General features: G+C 39.4%; 1 protein-coding gene across 4 annotated transcripts in view; it reads right to left on the reverse strand.

Annotated features, from left to right (window-relative positions):
- Window positions 1-22973, reverse strand: part of SORBS2 (sorbin and SH3 domain containing 2) — a 188027-nt gene that overhangs the window by 58556 nt on the left and 106498 nt on the right. For 3 of the 4 annotated variants that reach the window (XM_077762327.1, XM_077762313.1, XM_077762319.1), the window contains 6 exons: window positions 18755-18893; window positions 14099-14271; window positions 9227-9293; window positions 8559-8603; window positions 5336-5525; window positions 2571-2685 (listed from right to left, as the gene is read on the reverse strand). In XM_077762327.1, coding sequence (XP_077618453.1) covers window positions 2571-2685; window positions 5336-5525; window positions 8559-8603; window positions 9227-9293; window positions 14099-14271; window positions 18755-18893 — 729 coding nt within the window. The remainder of the gene's footprint in view (window positions 1-2570; window positions 2686-5335; window positions 5526-8558; window positions 8604-9226; window positions 9294-14098; window positions 14272-18754; window positions 18894-22973) is intronic. The other variant, XM_077762335.1, reaches the window with a different exon arrangement.

Consider the following 22973-nt stretch of genomic DNA (forward strand, 5'->3'; position numbering starts at 1 on the left):
CAAGAAATGTGTGTGTGTGTGTGTGTGTGTGTGTGTGTGTTTCTGTCCATAACTGCAAAAAAAAAAAAAAAAAAAAAAAAAAAAAAAAAACAAAAAAAAACAAAAAAAAAAGAAAAGAAAAGAAAAAAAAAAGATTGCCCTAGCTGTGGTGCGGAAACTGGATTGGATAATTAGGGAGAATAATTGGGTGGCTGTCACTATAACCTAAGCAATGGTTACATTGTGGACCAGAAGAAGGGATAAATCCATAGCATTTGTCCTAGTAGTAGGACTTCGAGATCTTTGGGGGCGAAGGGAATCCAAGATAACACTTGGGAAGACTGGGCAGATGATGGGGTCATCTAGGAATTCATAAGGGCAACAGAAATTTACCAAGAGGTTGTGTATAATTTACAAAAAGCAAGTAGGAAAAGAACAAAGGAATGCTCACACACCATTTTTGGGTAAAAAGACATGGCAGCACATTCCATGGAAATCCTGAAGTTTTGTCTGTTTACTGTAATATCACTCTCATTTAGCAAATCTGCTTTTCATCGTCTATATCTTGTGGGTATCTTTAGATACTCCAGAATTGTATGTAAACTACATCAGTATATAGCCAGTCTCTGAGCTACTGCTGTGCACTTAGCCTTATAGATTTTTTTTTCTGATTTAGAGAGGCAATGAGAATGAATTTCAGGATTGATGAAAAGAAAAAAAGGATAATAGCCTGGTCCTAGAATAAAAAAGCCTGGCCAAAATGATATAAATGACTAGCCCAAATCCTTTTTGCATAACGCTGGCCCCCAGCAAAATTGTTTAGGAGGAATAAAAATGTTGGTTATTTCTGTTTCTCCATAAGATATATCCCTTCTCATTTCCTTCTATTCCTTCCGCTGCTTTTTTTTCCTGTGGCTGCAGAGCCCTATCTGTACCCAAATCTCCAGCAACACAAATGCTCCCACAACTTTCTATTCTTCTTAAAATACAAGTCTAATTCTGTGTACCCATTAAATGAAAGACTCATAGTTCCTCAAGCTAGAGTCTGTGTCTTGCTCACCACTATATCCCTAGTATCTAATACCATGTCTAGCACATAGTTGGTGCTCAGTAAATGTTGAATGAGTATATAATAGAAATATTATGGTGAGGAAAATTCTAAAATCAATCCTGTTTCCTGAAACCACAGCAAGTAAAGTGTTCCAATATAATCACAACATTCTTGTAAATTCTTAGAGTGATCATCAGTGAGCATTTTTGTAATTCACACTTAAATCTGAGTCTCATTATTTTGCTATCTTCAATTTCATCCAATGGTAACATCATGGTTCATGCAATTCTCATCCTAGAAATTTCAATGTATCCTGATATTCAGTCATATAACCCAGTAAATGGGTTACAAGTTTGCACTAAGCCTACAAACCAGTGGTGTTCCTTTTTTTTTTTCTTTCAGTTTTTTGGGTGAGGTTCTGTTACCCTAAAAGATATGGGTTATTTGAAGAAAGGCAAAGATGGCTTAGATAAATATTATGTATGAATTATGTGATTATAAGGTTTTTGAACATGTTTCTCAAGAACATAACCATAACTACAGGGTTTCAAAAACTAAATGCAGGACACTCATGTTGGGTGTGGTAAGGCAAAGCTTTCCAATCAAATTTCAGGGCTGGCCTTGCATTATATATAATAATGTGCTTTCTTGGAGACTCTTAAGGGAGTAAACAAAGAAAACTCTCTTTTTCCTGTTCACTGACACCACCCCGAATTCTTCTAAGACAAAGAGGAGAGTAAATTGCAAATAGATCTCTAGAAGCAGATTTTGACAGAAATGCAAAGGAATTATAGTTTCAAAGAGATCCTGAGGTCACTTATCTAGGAGGGAAAGCAGAGGACTCAGAAAGGAGGATGGGAAATAAAAACCAAGAGGGCCAAGGAATAACCTGTTTGTTAAATTGCACTTTGAAGAGGCAAGTGGTTATTTTCAAATTCATGTATCTTTTTGTTTGCGTGTATTAAATAACTAGCAAAATTTCTGCAAAGTTAAATATAATCTTGATCCATTAGATTGACAATCAGGAAGCTTGAGGCTTGGTAACCTGAGAGAGATTTAATAAGAATCAATTAAAACAACTTGTTTAAAAAAAGGCATTTGGGAAATTTCCCCTTAATCCAAAGAAATATTAAGCAACCAATATGGAAGCCAAGGGATGGGATGTGTGGGTTCGTTTGTATCAGAGAGACTAATGAATGATTTTTCTCATTAGCAATGGAGACTAGCAATTAAGACCAGTAAGACTAGCAGTTACTTATGAATTTTTTAAAAATTAAGCTCAGGGCGATGATTAGGCCCAGCTATAGTTATATGCAAATGGATCCCATATTTGGTTTGTAGGGGCAATAAATTAGAGAGTGTATCTTCAATTCTCAGAAAATATGCATGAATTGTGATACAAGACAAACTTGATTTCTAAATAATGCCAAATACATAAATTACGTTTGAGACAAAAATTGCTAACCAATACAAACTTCAGGTTTACTTGGGAGCCCAGAAGCCTAGACAACTGGCATTCTGTTGAATGACAAATGCTTACTGGTCTTTCGTGCTGCAGAATTGATGACTTCCCAGGTTCATATTCAAAAATACTCCTCGGCTCAGAACGAAATTTTCTTGTGTCCACTTTTCTGTCTGGAGGATCCCAGTCATGCCTAGAAATGAAACAACAAATTATGTATCATATAGTTCTCTATGCTTAAAGCCGTTCTATAAAACCACTTGCTATCAGTTTACATAGTTAACTCTAATATTGAGTTTTAAAAAGTATCTCAGGATTAAAAGTCTGCATAACATACCCCATTTATATGTTGTTTTACATAAATGATTTAAAGAAAGCCATTTCTTTTCTTTCATATTCTATTTCCTCTATTTTTTTCTCCCATAAACGACTGTCCTGCTGACTCAGTAACTCACACAAGGGGTTTACAGACATGCATGTTGGCAGTGGTCTGCCTGTAAACCCTTGGGATCATGTACAAATAGCAGCTGTGTATATTTGTGTTTAGAATAGGTGGCAGTTATGCTCCATTGAGTTACGTGAGTTTTGCACCACTCTGTGACCTGGCATCCTTGATCCAAAGTGACAAGGAGTAATGCACACGCCATGTTTCATCTTATTTATCCTGCAAATGGCATCCCAGTTTGTCTGTGAAAAGTACAAAAGTGTCCCTTGGATTGCCATCCACAGAAGCAAGCTGTGTGGCAGGGCAGAGCCTCCTCTGGTCTTGCCCTTGAAAAACTGGACTGAGACAGCCATCCCATTGCATAAGAGACCTTGGAAGCAGCTCTTTTTCCTGAACTAATAGCCTTCAAAAGGCAGTCAACGAGGGATGTTGAAAGTAAAGCTTTTCTAGGTACCCAGGGCTAAAGAAGGCTTCCTTTGTGAGGATCTTTTTTCTGCCAGAAATTTCTGACTATAGATGGGAGCAATTCTGACCCATGGAATGAGATTACATTCTCATACTGAAGCACGTTGGAAATAGAACTGCCCTAAGAGACAGGAGAATTAGGGACAAGTCCTGACTTACCAGTAACTGATGAGTGATAGTCAACAGATGTATTTTGAGTATCACATGAGACAATGTATGTGAAAGACGTCTAGAAATTTTTAAGAGATTATCATATTTCTTAATGAGAGATTTATTTCCACTAAACATAGACCATATATTACATTTAAATTTGAGTTAATTTTGGTTCTTTTTTTAATAGCAGAGGTACGATTTTGTGTCTAGATAATTCTATCTCAGATTTAAGACATCACACTTACAAACCTATAGCTTATCATGAGGAGATTGGTATTAAAGTGGGGATCTCTTCATACGTGATGTATATCTATTTTCATGACATCTCATACCCGATTTGATCATCAGTTACTCTTAATGGTACAATGGGGTATTGAATATAATATTCATAGGATGTGTATGATACATGGATGCTTAATAATTAGTACTGATGCTGAAGAATTCTTATGTTTTCATTAATTGCTAGTATCACACGAGCTATGGATTTATTCACAGCTGAGTTTGAATCCTGGCTTAGACATACTAGCTCTATGAGCTGAGTAATTTAATTTTCTAAAACAGTTGATTTCTCTCTAAAATGGGTTTAAAATAGAACATGCCTCATTGAGTCATTCTCAGGATTACATGATATAATCCAGGAAAAGTACTTAGCATAGTGCTTGGTTTATAGTGAGCTCTCAATAAAGGTTACCTATAAGTAGAATTATTAGTCATAATCCTAATAAAAAATTGCACAGTAATGGTATGTTTATAATTTTTTATTTTCATATGAACAGTTTCTATAAAAACATTTCAGTGGGGAAATAAAAATTAGTATCATCTTGAAAAGCTGGTAGAAGTGAGTCACAGATAGACACTTACTAACTAATGTCTTATTTATTATTTACTAACAGTTTTGCCTGCTTTCAAAAAGAGACTTTAGTGTATGAGAGGAGAAATTTTAAATCATTAATAGATTCAAATTAACATTTAGAACCTGAGGAAAATGAAAATTAACTGCATAGTCTCTGACATGCTATGCCAAAGGAAGTACATGTCAGTTATTTCTATTTATTTGTCTTCTGATATGCATTTATTAATCAAAGGGTAGAGATTGTGCTCATGTTTTTGTTTTTTCTTTTAATTTTTTAATGTTTACTTTGTTTTTGAGAGAGATAAAGAGACAGAGTGTGAGCAGGGGACAGGCAGAGAGAAGGAGACACAGAATCTGAAGCAGGCTCCAGGCTCTGAGCTGTCAGCACAGAGCCCTACATGGGGCTTCAACTCACCAACTGGGAGATCATGACCTGAGCTGAAGTTGGTCGCTTAACTGAATGAATCATCCAGGCAGGCGCCCTAAGATTGTGCTCATGTGATTATGATACTATGAGCCAAGATTGTGAAAATGTTTGGGGACCTGGGTGGCTCATTCAGTTAAGCATCTGACTTTGGCTCAGGTCATGATCTCACAGCTTGTGAATTTGAGCCCCACCTCAGGCTCTGTGCTGACAGCTCAGAGCCTGGGGCCTGCTTTGGATTCTATGTCTCCCTCTCTCTCTGCCTCTCCTCTGCTCACACTCTGTCTCTCTCTCAAAAATAAATAAACATTAAGAAAAAAAAAAAGATTGTGAAAGTGTTTGCCATGATCCCAATAGAGGAAGTCAACATGGCACATGTGTTGACTAATAAGGTTGTACGTACAGTATCTTGCTAAGGTAAGCACGGATTCTTCTACTGAATGCCAAATGGGCTTACTTTATCCTAAACTAAATATAGGCTACTTTTGAGGAAAATGCCTTACTTTTCTGTCGAAGATCGATCTCTTGGTCGAAGTGGTGGAACTGGAGGAGGAACATGTGGGGGAGGAATAGGGGGGGGTGCATCCTTAAAGACATCGGTGCCGTTGTCAGAGTGGCTCTTGGACAGAGGTCTATAGGTCTGGGTCTTTGCAGCAGGATGTGACTGAGCACTGTAAGGTGAGTTGTACAGGCCTAGCATGAAACACAACACAACAAAACAAACAGAAGCAGGTAACATTTTAAAAGTGCATGAAACTATTTATACCCCACAAAATATCCAGTGCTTTTAGTCAAATTTTTATCAGCAAGCATATTCATAGTGCATGCATTGGGTGGTATGTTCTTAATTGATTTATTAATATTATCAATTTATTAATCATTAATATATTAATTTATTAGCAACGTATTCGGTACACCATCATTGATTGCAGTAAATCTTCAACAATCATTTTAAAATTAGTAATAATCCAAACTGGTATTAGGAATAAACCTATAGTGGGGCGCCGGGGTGGTTTTGTCGGTTAAGTGTCCGACTTTCGCTTAGGTCATGATCTCGCGGTTCGTGGGTTCGAGCCCCACGTCGGGCTCTGTGCTGACTGCCAGCTCAGAGCCTGGAGCCTGTTTCAGAGTCTGTGTCTCCCTCTCTCTCTGACCCTCCCCTGCTCACGCTGTCTCTCTCTCTCTCTCTCTCTTAGAAATAAAGCATTAAAAAAATTTTTTTTAAAAAAAGGAATAAACCTACAGCTACTCAGCAAATTTTCTCCTGGAAAATATAAACTAATAACATAGTTAAGGTTTCAGGGGAAGATTAAAAATGGTTTATAGAACTGTTTCCAAATATCTTCTATTACTCTAAAAGCTCTGGTTTACCTATGACAAGTGACATGTTAATTGCAATCAAACAAAATATATTTAAAAATTTTTTTTAGTTTATGTATTTTTTTAGAGAGTGTGCCTGAACAGGGGAGAGGGGTAGAGGAAGAGCGAGAAAGAGAATCCTAAGCAGGCTGCACACTGCCAAGCCCAATGTGAGGCTTGACACGGGACTCGATTCCTTGGCCCTGAGATCACGACCTGAACTGAAATCAAGAGTCAAGATGCCCGATGGACTGAGTCAGCCACGTGCCCCAACCAAACAAAATATTGAGCAAGTTGTATATGTGCTGTGCAAGGCTTAAGGACACAAAATCCTCAGCAAGCTTGCTGTGTATCTGAGAAAATGAGACACGAATGGAATTGTGATTGAAAATAATTGGTAACATGATAAAAGCCAGAGAGGAAAATGCATACGAGGAATGAAATATTTTGGAAGATGGTGGATTGGTTAGAGAAGATACTATGGACCTGATGGCACTAAGATGAGCCCTGGAGAACTGGGTTTTGTGGGTTGTGGACGACGGAAGCAGAGACGACTTAGGTTAAAAAAAAAAAAAAAGAGGCAAGACATAGCATAGTGGGACGCAGGGTTTGTAGAGAGGGAAGAGACTAATCACCATTGCTTTGTCTACCAGTTAAATGGCAAAGCTATCTCGAAAGGGCTCCACAAGGTTCTATGTAACTATTACTGTTCAATTTATGAGTTCCAAATGGCTACAGAATTTCAGTAGTAAAAACAGTAATAAAAATTCTGAATTTCCTGCCACTTCAGACTTTTGAGTTAAGTCAATTTTCACTCATCTGCTTCTCCTGAGGGGCCGTACAAATTGCCATCACAAATGGAAAGACAGTGTCTGCACGTACTGCTTTGCCTGGGTTCTACGGTCAGATTTCAGCTGTACAGCTTGTTAAAAACAAAAGAGGCCCAAAATGGAGTCGCCTATGCTAAGCACCCCCATCACCCAATGGAGACTTAAGTACAGTACTTAAAAAGTACATTTCTGGTGCTTCCAGAAATGGAATCTTAAACCAGACAATCAGGCATTGCCTGACCAGCATGAGTGAGATGACCTCACTCACAGACCCCTGGCGTCCTTTAAAGGAAAAGTAACCTTGTAATAACCTCCGCACTTTTTTTTTTTTTTCCCTTTCCTACTGTAACTTCCTTGTTTGGCTCCCTTCTACCTAGAAAAGTCTTTCATTTTGGACAGCCCCCTGGAGCTCCTCTCTCTCAGCTAGATTGGATGTGGACAGATTCGTGAATCGTGAAATAAAGCCAATACTATCTTTAAAATTTACTTGGCTGAATTTTGTTTTAGAACAAGCGAAACACAGGAGGTGAGTTTGGAGTATCTGTGGCTCAGGATAAAAGTTGAGGGACAGATTTTACTGGGCTTCCTGCTGTCACCTGGACGAGTGAGGACCTAAATATCAGAAGTCTTGCTGCTTGCTAGGCTCGTCCTGCCTATTTTTTCTTCTCTGTCTTTGGAGACTAGTATCCGAGTGGCTGACAGTTAGCGGGCCTGAGTGCTGGCCTTCAGGCAGCAAGGTGGGGAGAACCTTATGTGGTTGTGAGGCCAGGCTGGCCAGGGGACCCCTACAAGGGTGCAGGTGAATGGCTTGAGCCTCAGAGGCTGCTCTCAAGAAAGGACACACAGATACCATCCACCAGTCCCCAGCCTGGGGCTGAGCTATGACAGAAGGCCCTTTTTGGGATCCCCGAATATGACATTTAGGAAAAAGGGAAGCATTTTGTAGGGGTCCCTCACTCCAGCCCTGCAACCATTTCACAAGATACCAATGCCCTCAAATATAAATAGAAACGCCCAGAATTGACGTCATGGCATTATGACTCTTGGCAACTCTGAGTCAGAAAAGTGCCCCAGCAGAGTGGGATTTTTAAAAATCATTCAATGAATGGTTGCATTTTTGGAGTGAAAGCACGGACAAAGTCACGAAATACTTTTGCTTGACTTGTTTTTTTGTAAAGTGTATCTGAAAGATCTTACGCAATTGTGATCACTCTCTCTGCTGATAAAAAGAGATCTTTATCTTATTTTGTACCCCAGTTACAGTGTGTTCTTTCAAGCTGTCCTTCATACTTTGGTTAAACATTCCTGAAGCTGCAAATCAATGGACAGTGTGAGAATGAGTGAGATAAAACAGTATTAGTTCTCATTTCCATGAGAAAAGATCGATCCTTTTGTTATGCATGCTTTGAGAAAAAAAAAAGCATCCTCTTAATTGTCTACACAGAAAACATGCACTCAGACAGTGGTAAAACAGTGAGTGGGAACCAAGCATTGCCCAGCATACAGTATTCATTGCGAGCAAGGAACCCCATCCTACCTGCATTATATGTATAAGGAGTATTATACATGTCTGTGTCATCATCTAGAAAATGAAACATAAATATCATGGTAATACACATTCGGTCACCATATCATAACAAGACAGTAGAACCTCAGAGACACAAAAACAATTTGGTAGAAAACCAGTGTCTTTTGCCTGGTGCACGACACCATTTTTTCTAATTTTCTAATACTGTTTTGTTCCTGGGCTTCTGCAGTTTGACCTCGCCGGTCTGTAACATTTTGGCACTGTGGCCCTCTCCCCAGTAGGCAGAGTCAGTGCCTTTTCCTCACTTCCCGGGCCAGCCTTCTCTTCTGAATCATGAATTTCCTCCGAAAGTGCTTTCTAGATCTTTCGTCAAGCCGGTGAGACCTACCTCTGCTCTCTCCTGATGAGCAGCTGAGGGAGGAAGGGACCAGAGCACCGGGCACCCTTCAAGGGTCACCTAATAAGAAGCTTCTGGGCAGCTCAGGGGTGAAACAGGAGTACAGGTGTCTGTGACTTGAGAATGACAGAAGGTAAACAATGAGGAATGTTGAAGAGAGGGACCGCCATGGAGTTGCTAGGGTCTTATCGTTTTGTGTCAACCGGAACTCTATGGAAGGGTGCATATATACCCTCCTTCGGCTGGGAGGGTCCGATCAAAAACAGCACAGCGCACATACCCGGCTTGTGTACCATGTGGATCTGCTTGAACATCGTCTTGTACCAGTCCTTCGGTCTGTCAACCGTCTGTAAAAGAGAATGTCCAGTGGTGACAAAACTGGTTCCGAGTCAACACTGCCCCTCAACGTTTTTCTTTCTGCGCTTTATCTTTCCTAATAGCAGATTTCTGTCTGTGGTTAAAAAAAAAAACATTTCATGATGACAATGCTAGTAACTTACCTAGTTATGCACGCGGTTTGTAAATATGTTACCCCTTGTTGGAGCTCAGGCTGAATTGGAACATTATATGCTATGGTTTTAATTTTCCCAAATCATACTTGTGCCCAGCATGAGATAGTTGATATTTGTACAAACATATTTACGTAAAAATCACTGAATAAAAGTTGTAGTGTTGTAGTAGTTTGTTTAACTCCTTTTGGTGCTAATTATTATTATCCTTAAAAACATTCTCATGAGTGTTCTGTTCAAAACATTATTTTTAGAATTAACTAGGGAATGTTTTTGACTGTATTCCGACCAGCTTAGACTTAGAGAAATAAAAATATGATATTTACTATGTTAAGTTACTAAAACCCCGAATGTAGTACAATCAGTCGAGGGTCCTGCAGCAAATCTAAAAATACGTACATACTGTGTAAAAAACTTTTTAACATGATAATAAAATGTATGCAGCATTTGCATTGCTAACTTATAAATTCCTTGAGAGTAGAAGCTCCTTTCACATGCGTGGGCTTGGACACAATAGAAACTGGGTTGTAGTGGAAAGAAGAAATTAATGTCAGCTCAACCTAGATTCAAATCTTGCTTCCTTTAAAATTATTGTTTTGTACCTCCTAGCAATATGAGTAGTTAGGGTCATTTAAGAAAGTTTTTGGGGGCGCCTGGGTGGCTTAGTCGGTTAAGCGTCCGACTTTCGCTTAGGTCATGATCTCACGGTTCGTGGGTTCGAGCCCCGCGTCGGGCTCTGTGCTGACTGCCAGCTCAGAGCCTGGAGCCTGTTTCATTCTGTGACTCCCTCTCTCTCTGACCCTCCCCTGCTCACGCTCTCTCTCTCTCTAGAAATAAATAAAACCTTAAAAAAAAAAAAAGTTTTTGGAGCCTCAGTTTGTCCTTCCTGAGATGAAATAATTATACCTACATCATAGGATTGTAATGGAAATGGAATGAAACCACGTATACAAGACCTAGAACAATGCCCAGAATGTAAGAAGTGCTCAATAAATAATAACAGTCAGTAGAGAATGTAACCTATTTATAGAATAAAATAATGACAGAGCCCAAGTTACTGGATGGAATTCTTTCTACCTGATTACATACCTGTGAAAGTAGACCCACACTTTTATAATCGTAATTAAAGATTTTGCTTGGCAAGATCTTTATCTCAACATTTGCAGAAATACTCCAGCACGAAACCCAATCATTGTGTATATAGTGATAAGTACACCAGATTTTCCAAGACCATTCTCTTAATGTAAAATATTCTGTTAGGACTGCCACACAAATATTCTTGTACTTTTTAGACTGAGCATTTGTTTAGATTTTATATCCTATTTTTCCCCCTCAGATATGTGGTAATTGCATTTTTCATCTGGAAATTGAGGGTTTTGTGCCACATCTAGATTTATTTTGATGTCTAAGAATATATGGTTCTGATAATCACCACAAGCGTAGATGAACATTAAGAGCTACTTGACTTTGTCCTGAATCACCTCTTCATTCATTGTAGGCTCTTTCTACATTGGAAAAGCTTTGAGGAGATTGTTAACTGACCTTATTTTCAAACGACGGGAGCTGGTGCGAGGGGAGCAGTGGTGAAGCAGGAGTTTAGTTATTATTGGCTTATTTAAATAAAGTAGCTGAACACGTATTTTTAAGGGACATTTTCACAACAGATCACTTTCTCTTTCGTTAAGCTTTGTTTCCTTGATGTCTTCAGCAATAGAAAATAAGATATAAGTTTGTGCAAACATGTTTCCCAGCCATACCCGGACACAACCAATAGCAACAAGGAAGCTTAAATAAGTGAGTTATATCCCTGTATATGGCAATGTATCTTGACAGACAGGATTCTTTTCTTCACTTGCTGGAGGGCACACATATCAGCCAGGAGCTCAGTTTTGCCGTCTGCTAGCTTTATATGGTGAGCACAGAGATGCCAGGAAATACCCAGTGCTGGCAAAGAGAATATGAAACTGGTAGAAGGCAACCCTAAAACTCTTTGTCCCTTTCTAAAAGAAGCACTCTGGGCATTTAAAGTTTCTTTTATAAATGGCATCATGGACATGTTATGTCTAATATTGAGATTAAGTAAACAGAAGTCTACTCAAGTTTAAGGAAGTTTGCTTTTGTATGTGTCCTTCAAGATTATTTTGTATGGACAGTAACTACTAGCAATTCACGATTCACTTGTTTTCTATATTCTTGGCAGAATTCACCTGGGTTTTACTTTTCCACAGTTTACAAAGTATCAGAATTCTACGTTGGTGTATCATGCAGGGATGGCCAAAAAGGGAAAAGACACATATTTTCTACACACAAGTATATAGTGATTCTTTTCTATTTTTGCCCCTTTCCAGCTTTGAAAATGCTTGAACGGTGTTATATTTGAACTAGAAAAAAAAAAGAGTCTTGTATTTCACTTAACTAGCTGGCTTTAATTAGACAACCTCCTGGGATCTGAACCCTAGCGATTTTTGTTGTAACATGTTAAGAATGGCAGTAAAAGGCTAACCCAGACGCCCCAGGTCACATGACAGAGGGCAGACTGGGGAGACTTCATTCAAATAGCTCAAAGGTACATTTGTTGACTTTTGGCTTTCTAGAGTTTCTAGTTTACAAAATTCTGTTTCCTTGGTATAGGTCGGTTGTCTGAAATGAGACTATAACATGATACACTGAGACAGTACTGCCTTTGGTGGATACACTGAGCAGAAAGTCCATGTAAAGCAATTTGAGTCTGATAATCATTACTTTCTACACGGATGAGAAAGAAAAACAACCTTGGAGATTCTTGGCCTGCTGTGGCTCAGAGATGGCCTGACTCAACATTTATAAACACAGCTATACTTGGGGATGTGCTTGGCGAGGCTGAAAAATTGGGAACACGAGTAAGAGTCTTCGCAGACCTGCACCTTCTTTGTAAAGTTTTAAAAGTCTAAATAAGAGCACAACTGTGCATAAAAATTATGACTCCTTATAAGGAACTTCTGGGTTGCTTATATTTTATTTCCTATTTTATGGAAGGGAGACCAGCATTGAGTGTTTTGGATATGTACTTGGATATGCCTATCTAAACATGCTTTTGATTTGCAAGTAGATAGACCGTTAGAATTTTAATATGACTTGATTTTCACTAACCACTTACAATGTCTGGTACTTTTCCTTTTGAAAACTAAGAGGCAAGTCTTTGCTGTTTAGGAAAATTATGTCGTATGGGTAAAAAAAAATCGGTCCAGCTTTTCATGTTGTTTCTTGTCCATCATTTATCATGTTAAAAACACACCCAGAGGTTTAGACACAATCCTTTCAGACAGAATCTAGAATGAGAGTCAGGAATCTCCTAATTTGTGTATATACCATGACTCGAGGGTCAATTAAACAAAACCGATGACACCATACCTGTCTGACACTGCACCCCTACATTATTTGCAAAAAAGATTCCAGTTAAACCATTTTGAGTCAGAAACCTTCAAGGAGAAACTGACTTTAATATGACAATCATCACTTCCAACATAGATTGTTAGGACTTGATAATTATTCACATTCAGTGTTCCCAGACTCTAGCGCATCTCCAACCCCAGCAACTGCTGTACAGATTGACTCTCTGGCTGGCAATTCTGATACAGATGCTTGCAATAATCAATTCTTAACTCTTCTCTCAGAACGCGCAATCCCCATAGATGAGAAATGCAATCTTAACACTGCTTTTTTTTCCTGATCTCATTCCCATTCCTTTCCTCTATCCGCTATTGTCGTTGCCGGCCCCCCAACCCCCCCCCGAGTTTGCTTTCCAGGGGAGCACCTCCTGGCAGCACCCCCACCAGGTATGCAGGAGTATGTAGCCTGCGCCCTCTTGCACAGCCCCCCAGTTCACCTGCAGACGTGCTGCCGCCCTCATCCTGGCTCCCAGAGTCTTCCTTCTGCCGGCTAGCACAAACCTTCTCTGCAAGCAGACTGGTCAGCGAGCAGCTGCCTGCCCGGGCTCTCAGTAGCTGCTTCTGCTGCTGCTGAGCTTTGCCAGAAGGGGCTGCCCTGACACACTGAGCAATGCTTTGGCAGAGTTTAAAGCCAAAAAAAAAAAAAAAAAAAAAAAAAACCCAAACACTTTCACTCAATATCCCCGAGAGCTCACAGCGGGCACAGCTGAAGAGGGACACTAAAATGTGTATTTTTCTTCAGAGTTTTTCCCTTTCCATGACAATAACTCCCTTCGCTGCAATCATCTCACCCCCCAGCTGTCTATTCACAGCTCCCGATCTCCTGAGGTTAACACACATCCATTTCAAGAAACAAATCCCCGGTTTATTTGCAATGCAGCCAAAGAATTCACTTTGTCTTGTTCCTTCTCCATTCTATTGCCGTAAGGCTCCCTGGAAAAGGTAAACCAAAACAAGATATTCCTTTATTGTTCAACCAAACTCACAATCTTTGTGATTTTCGATTAAAATGCAAAACCAGACTCTGTGATTAGCTTCAGTCCGCAGTTCTCTTCCTCTTTCTCTGCCACATACAACATAATATTCACGAGAACTCAGATGGCGTACAGGGCAATCCTCATTATATAAGACCATAGGAATGCACAAAGCCGTTGACAATCCAGCCTTTGTAGAGCCTGGGCGCAGCCCCGCCGCCACCACCCTGGCATTTCCTACCGTTCTAATTGCTGTGGGGATTCCGGATTCGTCCACGGGCCCGATCCCTGGGTAGTGCGGGGCTTTGATGACCGTCACCCTCTTCTCTTCCTCGGAAGACCGGTACAGCGGGATGGAGCTGCCCATGGTGCCGTCCAGGGACTGCGCGTGCTGGGGATAGGTCTCTGTGGAATCTGCAGGGAAAGTTTGGTGAAGTATAATGTATTTGATGCGCAAGGATTCATACATTGACCAGGCCTCTTGTATACTTATGCCAACTGTAATATAGACTCTATTCCACCGCTATCTCTTTTAACTCATTTACCTTACGTTCAAGCCACTCATTGTTAACATGTAGGCATAAACCCGACAGAACGGTAACAAGATTCTCGTCATTGTCGGAAGAAGGGTGAGGGGAAGAATGGCATTTGTTGAAGGACCGGGCGACCGTATGGCAGCCGCTGTGTTAAGACAGTACTTTACATGTATTACCTCACCTTACCCTTCTGGTATGTTGGTGGGGGGCCCCATTTAATTAATTTCTTTTTATTTACTTATTATTACTTAAAAAATGTTTATTTATTTTGAGAGAGAAATTTTAGAATATGAGCAGGGGAGGGGTAGAGAGAGAGAGAGGGAGAGAGAGAATCCCAAGCAGGCTCTGCACGGTCATTGCAGAGCCTGACACAGGGCTCGAACTCACAGTGAGATCATGACCTGAGCTGAAGTGAAGAGTCAGACACTTAACCAACTGAGCTACGCAGGTGTTCCATGGGGGGCTCTGCTACATAGATGAGGAGGCAGAAACTGAGACATTAATATTATCTTTGTGAAGTTGCCAACTACTATTATTTAAAGGTACTGAAATGTCCTCTTAGAACAAAAGATAGGACTGTTGAGTCTCTAGCAGCAATTTCTTACAAATAAAGTGAAAACAAAAATCACATTACAAAATCTTCACATCTAAACACATACTTAGATGATGTGAAGACTTAGGGGTTAAATACATGCTTTTAAATTATTGGTACTGATTTTTATTTAAGTAGCCATGATGGCGAAATATCTTTGCTATTACTTTGAAGTATAAAACCCATGGCTTGCCCCTTGAGTATAAAAATTGCCCCGAGCATGTAAATTATATGAGATTTATCATGTTCCTATCTTCATGCCATCTGTAGGAACTTTTAGTATACTTTCATAAGAAACAGAGAGGACATGTATGTGCTATATATTCCACTTAACTCTTGATTTACAGATATTTATGAAGATCAACAGTATTACCATTCACTTTGTACAATTGATAATGTGACATCCTGCTTTTTTACAATAAATCTCAAAATTTATTCTTGGTGAGCAAGAATGATTCTTTGCCATAGTTTGTCTGATCTGGTACTCAGAAAGTTCTCTTTTTATGTGGGTATGGAAAAGCTCTAATGTTTCAGGGTAGCATTACTTGATTACAAGTATGAATCAAGAATGAATAGGGGCGCCTGGGTGGCTTAGTCGGTTAAGCGTCCGACTTTCCGACTTTCGCTTAGGTCATGATCTCGCGGTTCGTGGGTTCGAGCCCCGCGTCGGGCTCTGTGCTGACTGCCAGCTCGGAGCCTGGAGCCTGTTTCAGTCTGTGACTCCCTCTCTCTCTGACCCTCCCCTGCTCACGCTGTCTCTCTCTCTCCTAGAAATAAATAAAACATTTAAAAAAAAAAAAAAGAATGAATATATGTGAATATATATGTAATCTATCACAAAAGATATGATTGTATTTTTTATTTGTTTATTTTTTATTTGAGAAAGAAAGTGCAAGCAGAGGAGAGGAACAGAGGGAGAGAGAGAGAACCTTAATTTTTTTATGAGAGAGAGAGAATGTGCACATGTGTACATAAGTGGGGCAGGGGCAGAGGGAGAGCCTGATGGGGGGCTCGATCCCACGACCCTGGGATCATGACCGGAGCCAAAACCAAGAGCTGATCTCAACCGACTGAGCCAGCCAGGTGCCTCATATATGACTGTACTATATAGAAAAGTTTATAAGTAAGATTTTAAAAGATTTAACTCATCATTATAAGGATAACTACAGATAGGATTCCTGTAAGCTAAAATCTATGACACTTATAACTGCTATCATTTTATTATGGTTATAGTCAATTTAGTTTGCAACAGAAAAGCATTTTTGATACATTGCTAATGAAGAATGAATAAGGGTAGGAATGAAATGGCTTCATGTACTGTTGTATGTAAAAGCGGTATCTTGTCCAAGCACCTCCAAATGTGATATTTGACTCTAATTTCCCATTTAGTTCCAAGAAGTGTCTGAGTCAGGAACCATGATGGTGGTATTTCTATTCAACAAGAAATAATTTTTGAGGACCTCCTATGTGCAAAGTCCCAGCCTAAGCAAACAGTATTAACTCTGTCTTCACATATGGTTCATAAGAGTCAATTAATTTATAGTTTATATAAGTTAACTTTTTATTTTTCTTTTATAGGTCCACTAACTCTCATTTTTGTAGTCTTTTGTCCTCAGCTTAACATAAAGTTTCTCAAAGGCAGGATAGATTTGTGTATTCTCAGAACCTGTCTCAGCACTGGCTGATTGGAATTTGTTCAGTGTTTCTATAGGGAATTTCTTTCCATGTAGTATGGCTTATCTATAAATCTACCCATTGATATGTTCTGATATGAAAGCCTATCTATGGTCAAGTATTTATGTATCTTGTTTCTTGGGGTGGGAGGGACAAAATTGTGTGCATTAAGACAGCTGTGAGGAAAAAGAGTCCGACGTTGATAATAATTGTTTGAGAAAACATTATGGCTAGAATAATTTGTAGTTTTACTAAAGGAGTGTGATAACGCATAGCTATGTAAAAAATCTAGGTATGGGGGGCCAGTCAGTTAAGTGTCTGACTTTTGATTTCAGGTCAGATCATGATCTCGTGCTTCATGGCGTTGAGCCCCCGCGTTGAAATCTGTGCTAACACTGCGGAACCTGCTTGAGATTCTCTCTCTCTGCCCCTCCCCTCGTACGCACACACATGCTCACTCTCTCACAAAATAAATTAATAAGCATTTTTTAAAAATCTAGATATAATGGACACCTGTTATAATACTGCACCATGGAAAGATCGTTTCAGAGCAATATCTGGGCACAAGGACATTCTACTTTCTTACGCTCTAAAAGGACATCATTATAGCATACACAGGTGATCCCCAGGAGCACCATTAGAGAAGGCACATGTATAATTAGACTTTTCTTTAATGAGTCTCGGGCTACATGTATATAGAGGTTTTGTTGACCACAGAAGTTGAGTTCCATAATGCACATGCTGAATGTTCCCGGGGAAGCTGATGGCATCATGTCTTTTGATAAACAGTGTTGGGGAAGAGGAGGTGCCACCTGCTGTCAAAGAGGAAATGAGAGTGAAAACCCTGTGCTCTGTTGCTGGTTGGTGGTGGCCACAGGATCAGTCTTAGACTTTCTGAGAGGTGTGCTGCCTGCACTCTTTCCTCCACCTTCCTCCCCTGCTGTCTGGAAGCCTTCCACTCACTCAGCATCATGGGACCTTTCTCAGCTTGAACTGGGATAATGGTTTGATTTGGTTTGGTTTTTGGTGTTTTGGGGTTTTTTACACTTTTAAAAACTCAGGGGGCTCCTTGGTGGCTCAGTCATGAGATCTGAGACTTCGGCTCAGGTCATGATCTCACGGTTCATGGGTTCGAGCCCCATGTCGAGCTCTGTGCTGAGAGCTAGCTCAGAGCCTGGAGCCTGTTTCAGATTCTGTGTCTCCCTCTGTCTCTGACCCTCCCCTGTTCACACTGTCTCTCTCTCTCAGAAATAAATAAAACGTTAAAAAATTTTTTTAAATCCCTCAGAAATACGCATGTTATTTTCTAAACAGTCCTAATATATTTGCCACAGAAAAATATTTGTCATCGTATAGTACAAGTTCTTATCCAGAAGGCTTCAAAAAACTCACAAGGCCCATGAAATTATACGCTTAAAAGTTTTTATGAATGTTCAAATGTGCATTTTTTTTTTTTCTGGAGGAGAGCTCTCTCTTTCATCTAATTCCTAATCCTCAAAGGATTAAGAAGTGTCTCTATAGAAAATCCAGGGATCATCATTTAATGGAACTCCTCTCCCTGACTAATAGTCTTCTGGTCTCAGTTCGAAGAGTGGTTTGCTACTTTGTGAGGGGGTAGTTTACTATTTACTGTTTTGTGAGGCAGCTGTCCCCGTATTAGACTGTTTTAACTGTTAAATAATTCTTCTGAATATATGCCAAGAGAATTTTCTACAGCGAAAGCTTTTCCACAAAAGAACAGGCTGTTTTGAACATGGATGGCATTTGCCATCTGTGGAAATGTGCTACATGAATGTTCTGGTGGTGAGAACTCTCCTGCCTAACTGTCCTCCTTCTTTCTGCCTCAAACTCCAAACACTTAATAGCCTTCTGCGCACTCAGATATAGATGCAGTCAGTGTCTTGGGAATAGTCGAATGCCTATTCTCTCCAGTGTTGACTCCGCTGCTCTTAATTCCTCCCCTAGCATAGGGTCATTAAATAGTGGAGTGTTGAATGTCCCACTCTTTTGGAAAAATTACTCTGACGTTTTTCTCATGTGGTTTGTACTTGTTATATGAAATTGTCCTGAAAATCGTGACTGTCAAAAGACTTACCAAGTGACCGGCCATGCTGCATGATAATGCTTGAATTGAGCGAGCCTGGGAGAGAGTAAGCTGAAGGGGAGAACGGCCTTTGATAGTAACTCATTGGGCTCACAGCACCTCCTGAGTTTCCATTCACTGTTATCTGGCTCTGAGAAGAGACCAAAGACATCCTGTTATAGCACATGGTCCTCTGTAAACATCATTCCTGTAGATGACAATAAAAGACTGGTGCTCATATGACAGTAATCAGCTGGCAAATGTTTATTTACTTTGAAAACTGATGTCTACAGAGAGAGGTCCCTTTTTTTAAATGTCTTTTCTATCTTCCATTATTTCTGAAACCACTCTCTCCTATGTCAGAGGGCACAGGAGGTAATTAGGAAGAGTAGAAGCAGCTGACCGGTGGGCATGCCACTCTGCCAACAGAGATGCCAAAAGTATCAGTGGGAGTCAGTGTAAAATAAACATGGAGAGTGAATTTGCTTTTCAAGTCATAATGAGTGGTCAGAACACCGTCCCACTGCTCTGTTGGAGGGACTTGAAATGAACGTTCTTTATCGTGAAGGGATTGGTTCTCAGACATAGGGCTGTCCTCTAGTGAATGCGTGTTTCCAGGCAAAGTGAGTAAGATAAAGAACACAACTGTTTGGATTTACGTATCATGAAGCAATCTCTTCTATTCTAAAAGAATCAATCTTTTCTGGCAAAGCATCAGAAAGACACGATAAACCGCTGGCTTCTCCCTATTCCAATCTCATTTAGCACTCTATGGGCCTCTTTTTGGTTTCTTAATATTTTATTGTTTTGATTGACTTATGTCTGAGCATATTATATCCCCAGTGACAGCTTGAGATATTTTTGGAGATAGTCCATTTATGTGCTTCTCTCATATTTTTTTATAATGCTCAACCTGGTGCTAAGAACATAGTAGATATTCAATAGATACACATTCTAATTGAATTGGATCAACTTAGTTCCCAGAGGTTGAGCTCACCACTATTAAGGATGCTTTTCTAGCCACAACACAGCACTGAGCATGGTGGAGATTACATAATGCATGCAAATGAGACAAAACATTAGTAAGAGCATTTAGTTAAAATACCTTACAGCTGAATACACACAAACACACATATGCACACAGATAAAGAACCATCATTTGTGAACTTTTTCTACTGATCTGAAAACAGATTAAACTTCTGCAATGCAGGCCTGAAATGTAGGTCATCAATTAATTACATACATATTTCCTGGATTTTTCATTTTAAAGCTCATGGTTTGAAATGACCAGGAGTTAATTTAATTTCATATTTTTATAGCCATACCACATATGCCCTAGGGTCAATAAATATTCCATTACAGTGATTATGCTTGCTGATTAAGTATTTCTTTAAGCTGTGACAGAAGCCACTCTCCTATCATAAGCCACCATATCTTATAGGTCTTCTACCTGAAGAGTACTGAGCATTCAAATGATGTGAGGCACTAGCTTACCCAAATGCTTCAGAGCCTGTCTATAACTTTGATGAATTACTTGAGAATATTTTTGCCACCTTGCCTAAATTGGTTTGGTTGCTCTTTGTAAATTTAATTATAGTACTGCTTTATAATGTGTTACAATGAGTGTCACAAGCAGAATTCTTATTAAAACCCATCATGTTACTTTGTCACTGAACTTAGAAAATTTGTCTTGAACCCTATTTTGATAGTTTCAGTAATATTAACTGTGGGTTAAAAAAATAAATATTGCACATAGACTTCGTCTCTCATAGTGTTAAACCAACTAGGATTTTACTAACGAAATAACACCATTAGGATTTTAGAAAATACTTTATTGTTATAGCGGAATAATTATTAGGAAAATCATCTCCTTGTGCAACCCATGTGCAGTTTGAATTGCAGCTTGAAATTAAGTTCAGTTACAGTTAGCTCTGATTGTGCCTGTAAGACTATATGTATGTTTGCCTTTCAGGCTCCTGAAGAGCCTTAAGTACAGCAAGTTGAATTGGTTAGTACATACACTGATATGCTATCATTGTTTTGTATTTTTGGTTAAAGGCCCTACTATTCCTTGAAGTTTTAAATGAAGAACTATTGAATACATAGTAGGACATAGTGAAGCCCAGGACTATTGGGCTCCAGGCTGTAGTGGCAAGTGGGGTGTTGACCCTGCAAAGTGAGGGTTTTTTCTGTGGCCAGTGACAAATGGGAACATTTCATGACAAAGTTTCATACCCAGCCATTCATGGCTAAGTTTTATACCCAGCCATTGAATGAATACTAAACCCCATCTAAAGTATTGTTAAGTATTTAAGAAAAATACTAAAAGGTGTCTTTTGTCTTCTATAATTGCAGTGTCTTGGAAAACATAAGACTTGTAATATTTCTCCATGCATGAAATTTTCAGGGTTATAACATTGACACGACATAAGAATTATGTAGCACAATTAAAATTTTGTTTATAATGGTGCTTATTTCAACCTTCATTATTAAATAAATGCTAGAAAAAAATTCTCCCCTTTTGTTTGCCTAAAGTTAGATATTTTTCAAATTGAAGCCATTGCCTATACATTAGATGTGATTGATAATATGTGCATTAGGAGCACCTGGGTGGCTCAGTTGGTTAAGAGTCCGACTCTCAGTTTCAGTTCAGGTCGTGATCTCACAGTTTGTGGGTTTGAGCCCCATGTCAGGCTCTATGCTGGCAGTGCAGAGCCTGCTTGTGATTCTTTCTTTCCCTCTCTCTCTGCCCCTCCCCTGCTGGCACACTCATGCTCTCTCTCTATCAAAATAAATAAACTTAAAAAAAAAAAAAGAAAATCTGTGCCTTAAAATTTCAAAGCATTTTAGTTATTCATAAATCGTTTGGTAGGGACTTGTTATATAGACATATTGAAATTATATCATTTGTAAGGGGAGTATTTATATATTGCTATAAATGAAAGATGAATTATTGATATATAAAACAGTAAGTGAATTCATAAATTTCTATACCAGAATGGCTCAAATAATTCCAAAATATCAGAAGGCTAAATATCTGCAGTGTAGACTAAGAATATTTACATCATTCACCCCTGTAAGACAGATAGGTCCAAAAGATGTAGCTGTTTGTGAAAGAGAAGCAAGAATTAGCATCATGCAGTCACCAATTATGTATGTGAGAAACAAGAGTATATGAACTATTCACACAGGACAATTTCATATGAATCACAGTGATAAACTGTTATCCACCAGGATTTAGTACTGGGTTAAAGTTTTGGAAAAAATGTTAGACTTTTGCTATAACTTAGTCATAATTTATGTATACCTATCTAAATTTCTGAGTTAATTTATTTTTTTGGAGATAACTACTCATCAAGGCAAATCACTGTATAACTCATTAGCTAGAGCAACACAGTATAAATATAAATGACTCTGAAATGAATTAGAATAGGGACGCCCGGGTGGCTCAGTGGGTTAAGCGTCTGACTTCCACTCGGGTCATGATATCACTGTTCGTTAGTTTGAGCTCCGCCTCGGGCTCTGTGCTGCCAGCTCAGAGCCTGGAGCCTGCTTTGGATTCTGTGTCTCCCTCTCTCTCTCTCTGCCCCCCCACCCCACCCCACTCCATGCTCTGCCTCTCTCAAAAATAAACATTAAGAAATTTAAAAAAGTGAATCAGAATGCAGTTTACTTTTTCAGCTGAAACTAAGCTTATGAGGATGACTGTAAAGGATTTTCTGGACAGACTGTGTGGAATCAGTTTAGATATAATTTACACCTATGTGAATAAAAATGCTTGGCAGCAAAATGAGATGGTGGACAAGAAATCAGTCAGTCCTTGTGTCTGGCCTGCCGAGATTTGTTTAAAAAGTGATGGAGGAGGGGCATATGCGTGGCTCAGTCCGTTAAGCGTCTGACTTCGGCTCAGGTCATGATCTCACGGTTCGTGGGTTTGAGCCCCGCGTCGGGCTCTATGCTGACAGCTAACTCAGAGCCTGGAGCTGCTTCAGATTCTGTATCTCCTTCTCTCTCTGACCCTCCCCTACTCACGCTGTCTCTCTCGCACACACAAATAAATAAAAAACATTAAAAAAATTAAAAAAAAAAGAAATTGGTTTAAAAAAATTTTTTTTTAAAAAAGGGCTGCCTGGGTGGCTCAGTCAATTGAGCGTCCGACTTCAGCTCAGGTCAGGATCTCATGGTTTGTGGGTTCGAGCCCTACATCGAGCTCTATGCCGACAGCTTGGAG

Source organism: Crocuta crocuta, unplaced genomic scaffold, assembly GCF_008692635.1.
Source record: "Crocuta crocuta isolate KB4526 unplaced genomic scaffold, BGI_CrCroc_1.0 scaffold90, whole genome shotgun sequence".
Taxonomy (NCBI): domain Eukaryota; kingdom Metazoa; phylum Chordata; class Mammalia; order Carnivora; family Hyaenidae; genus Crocuta; species Crocuta crocuta.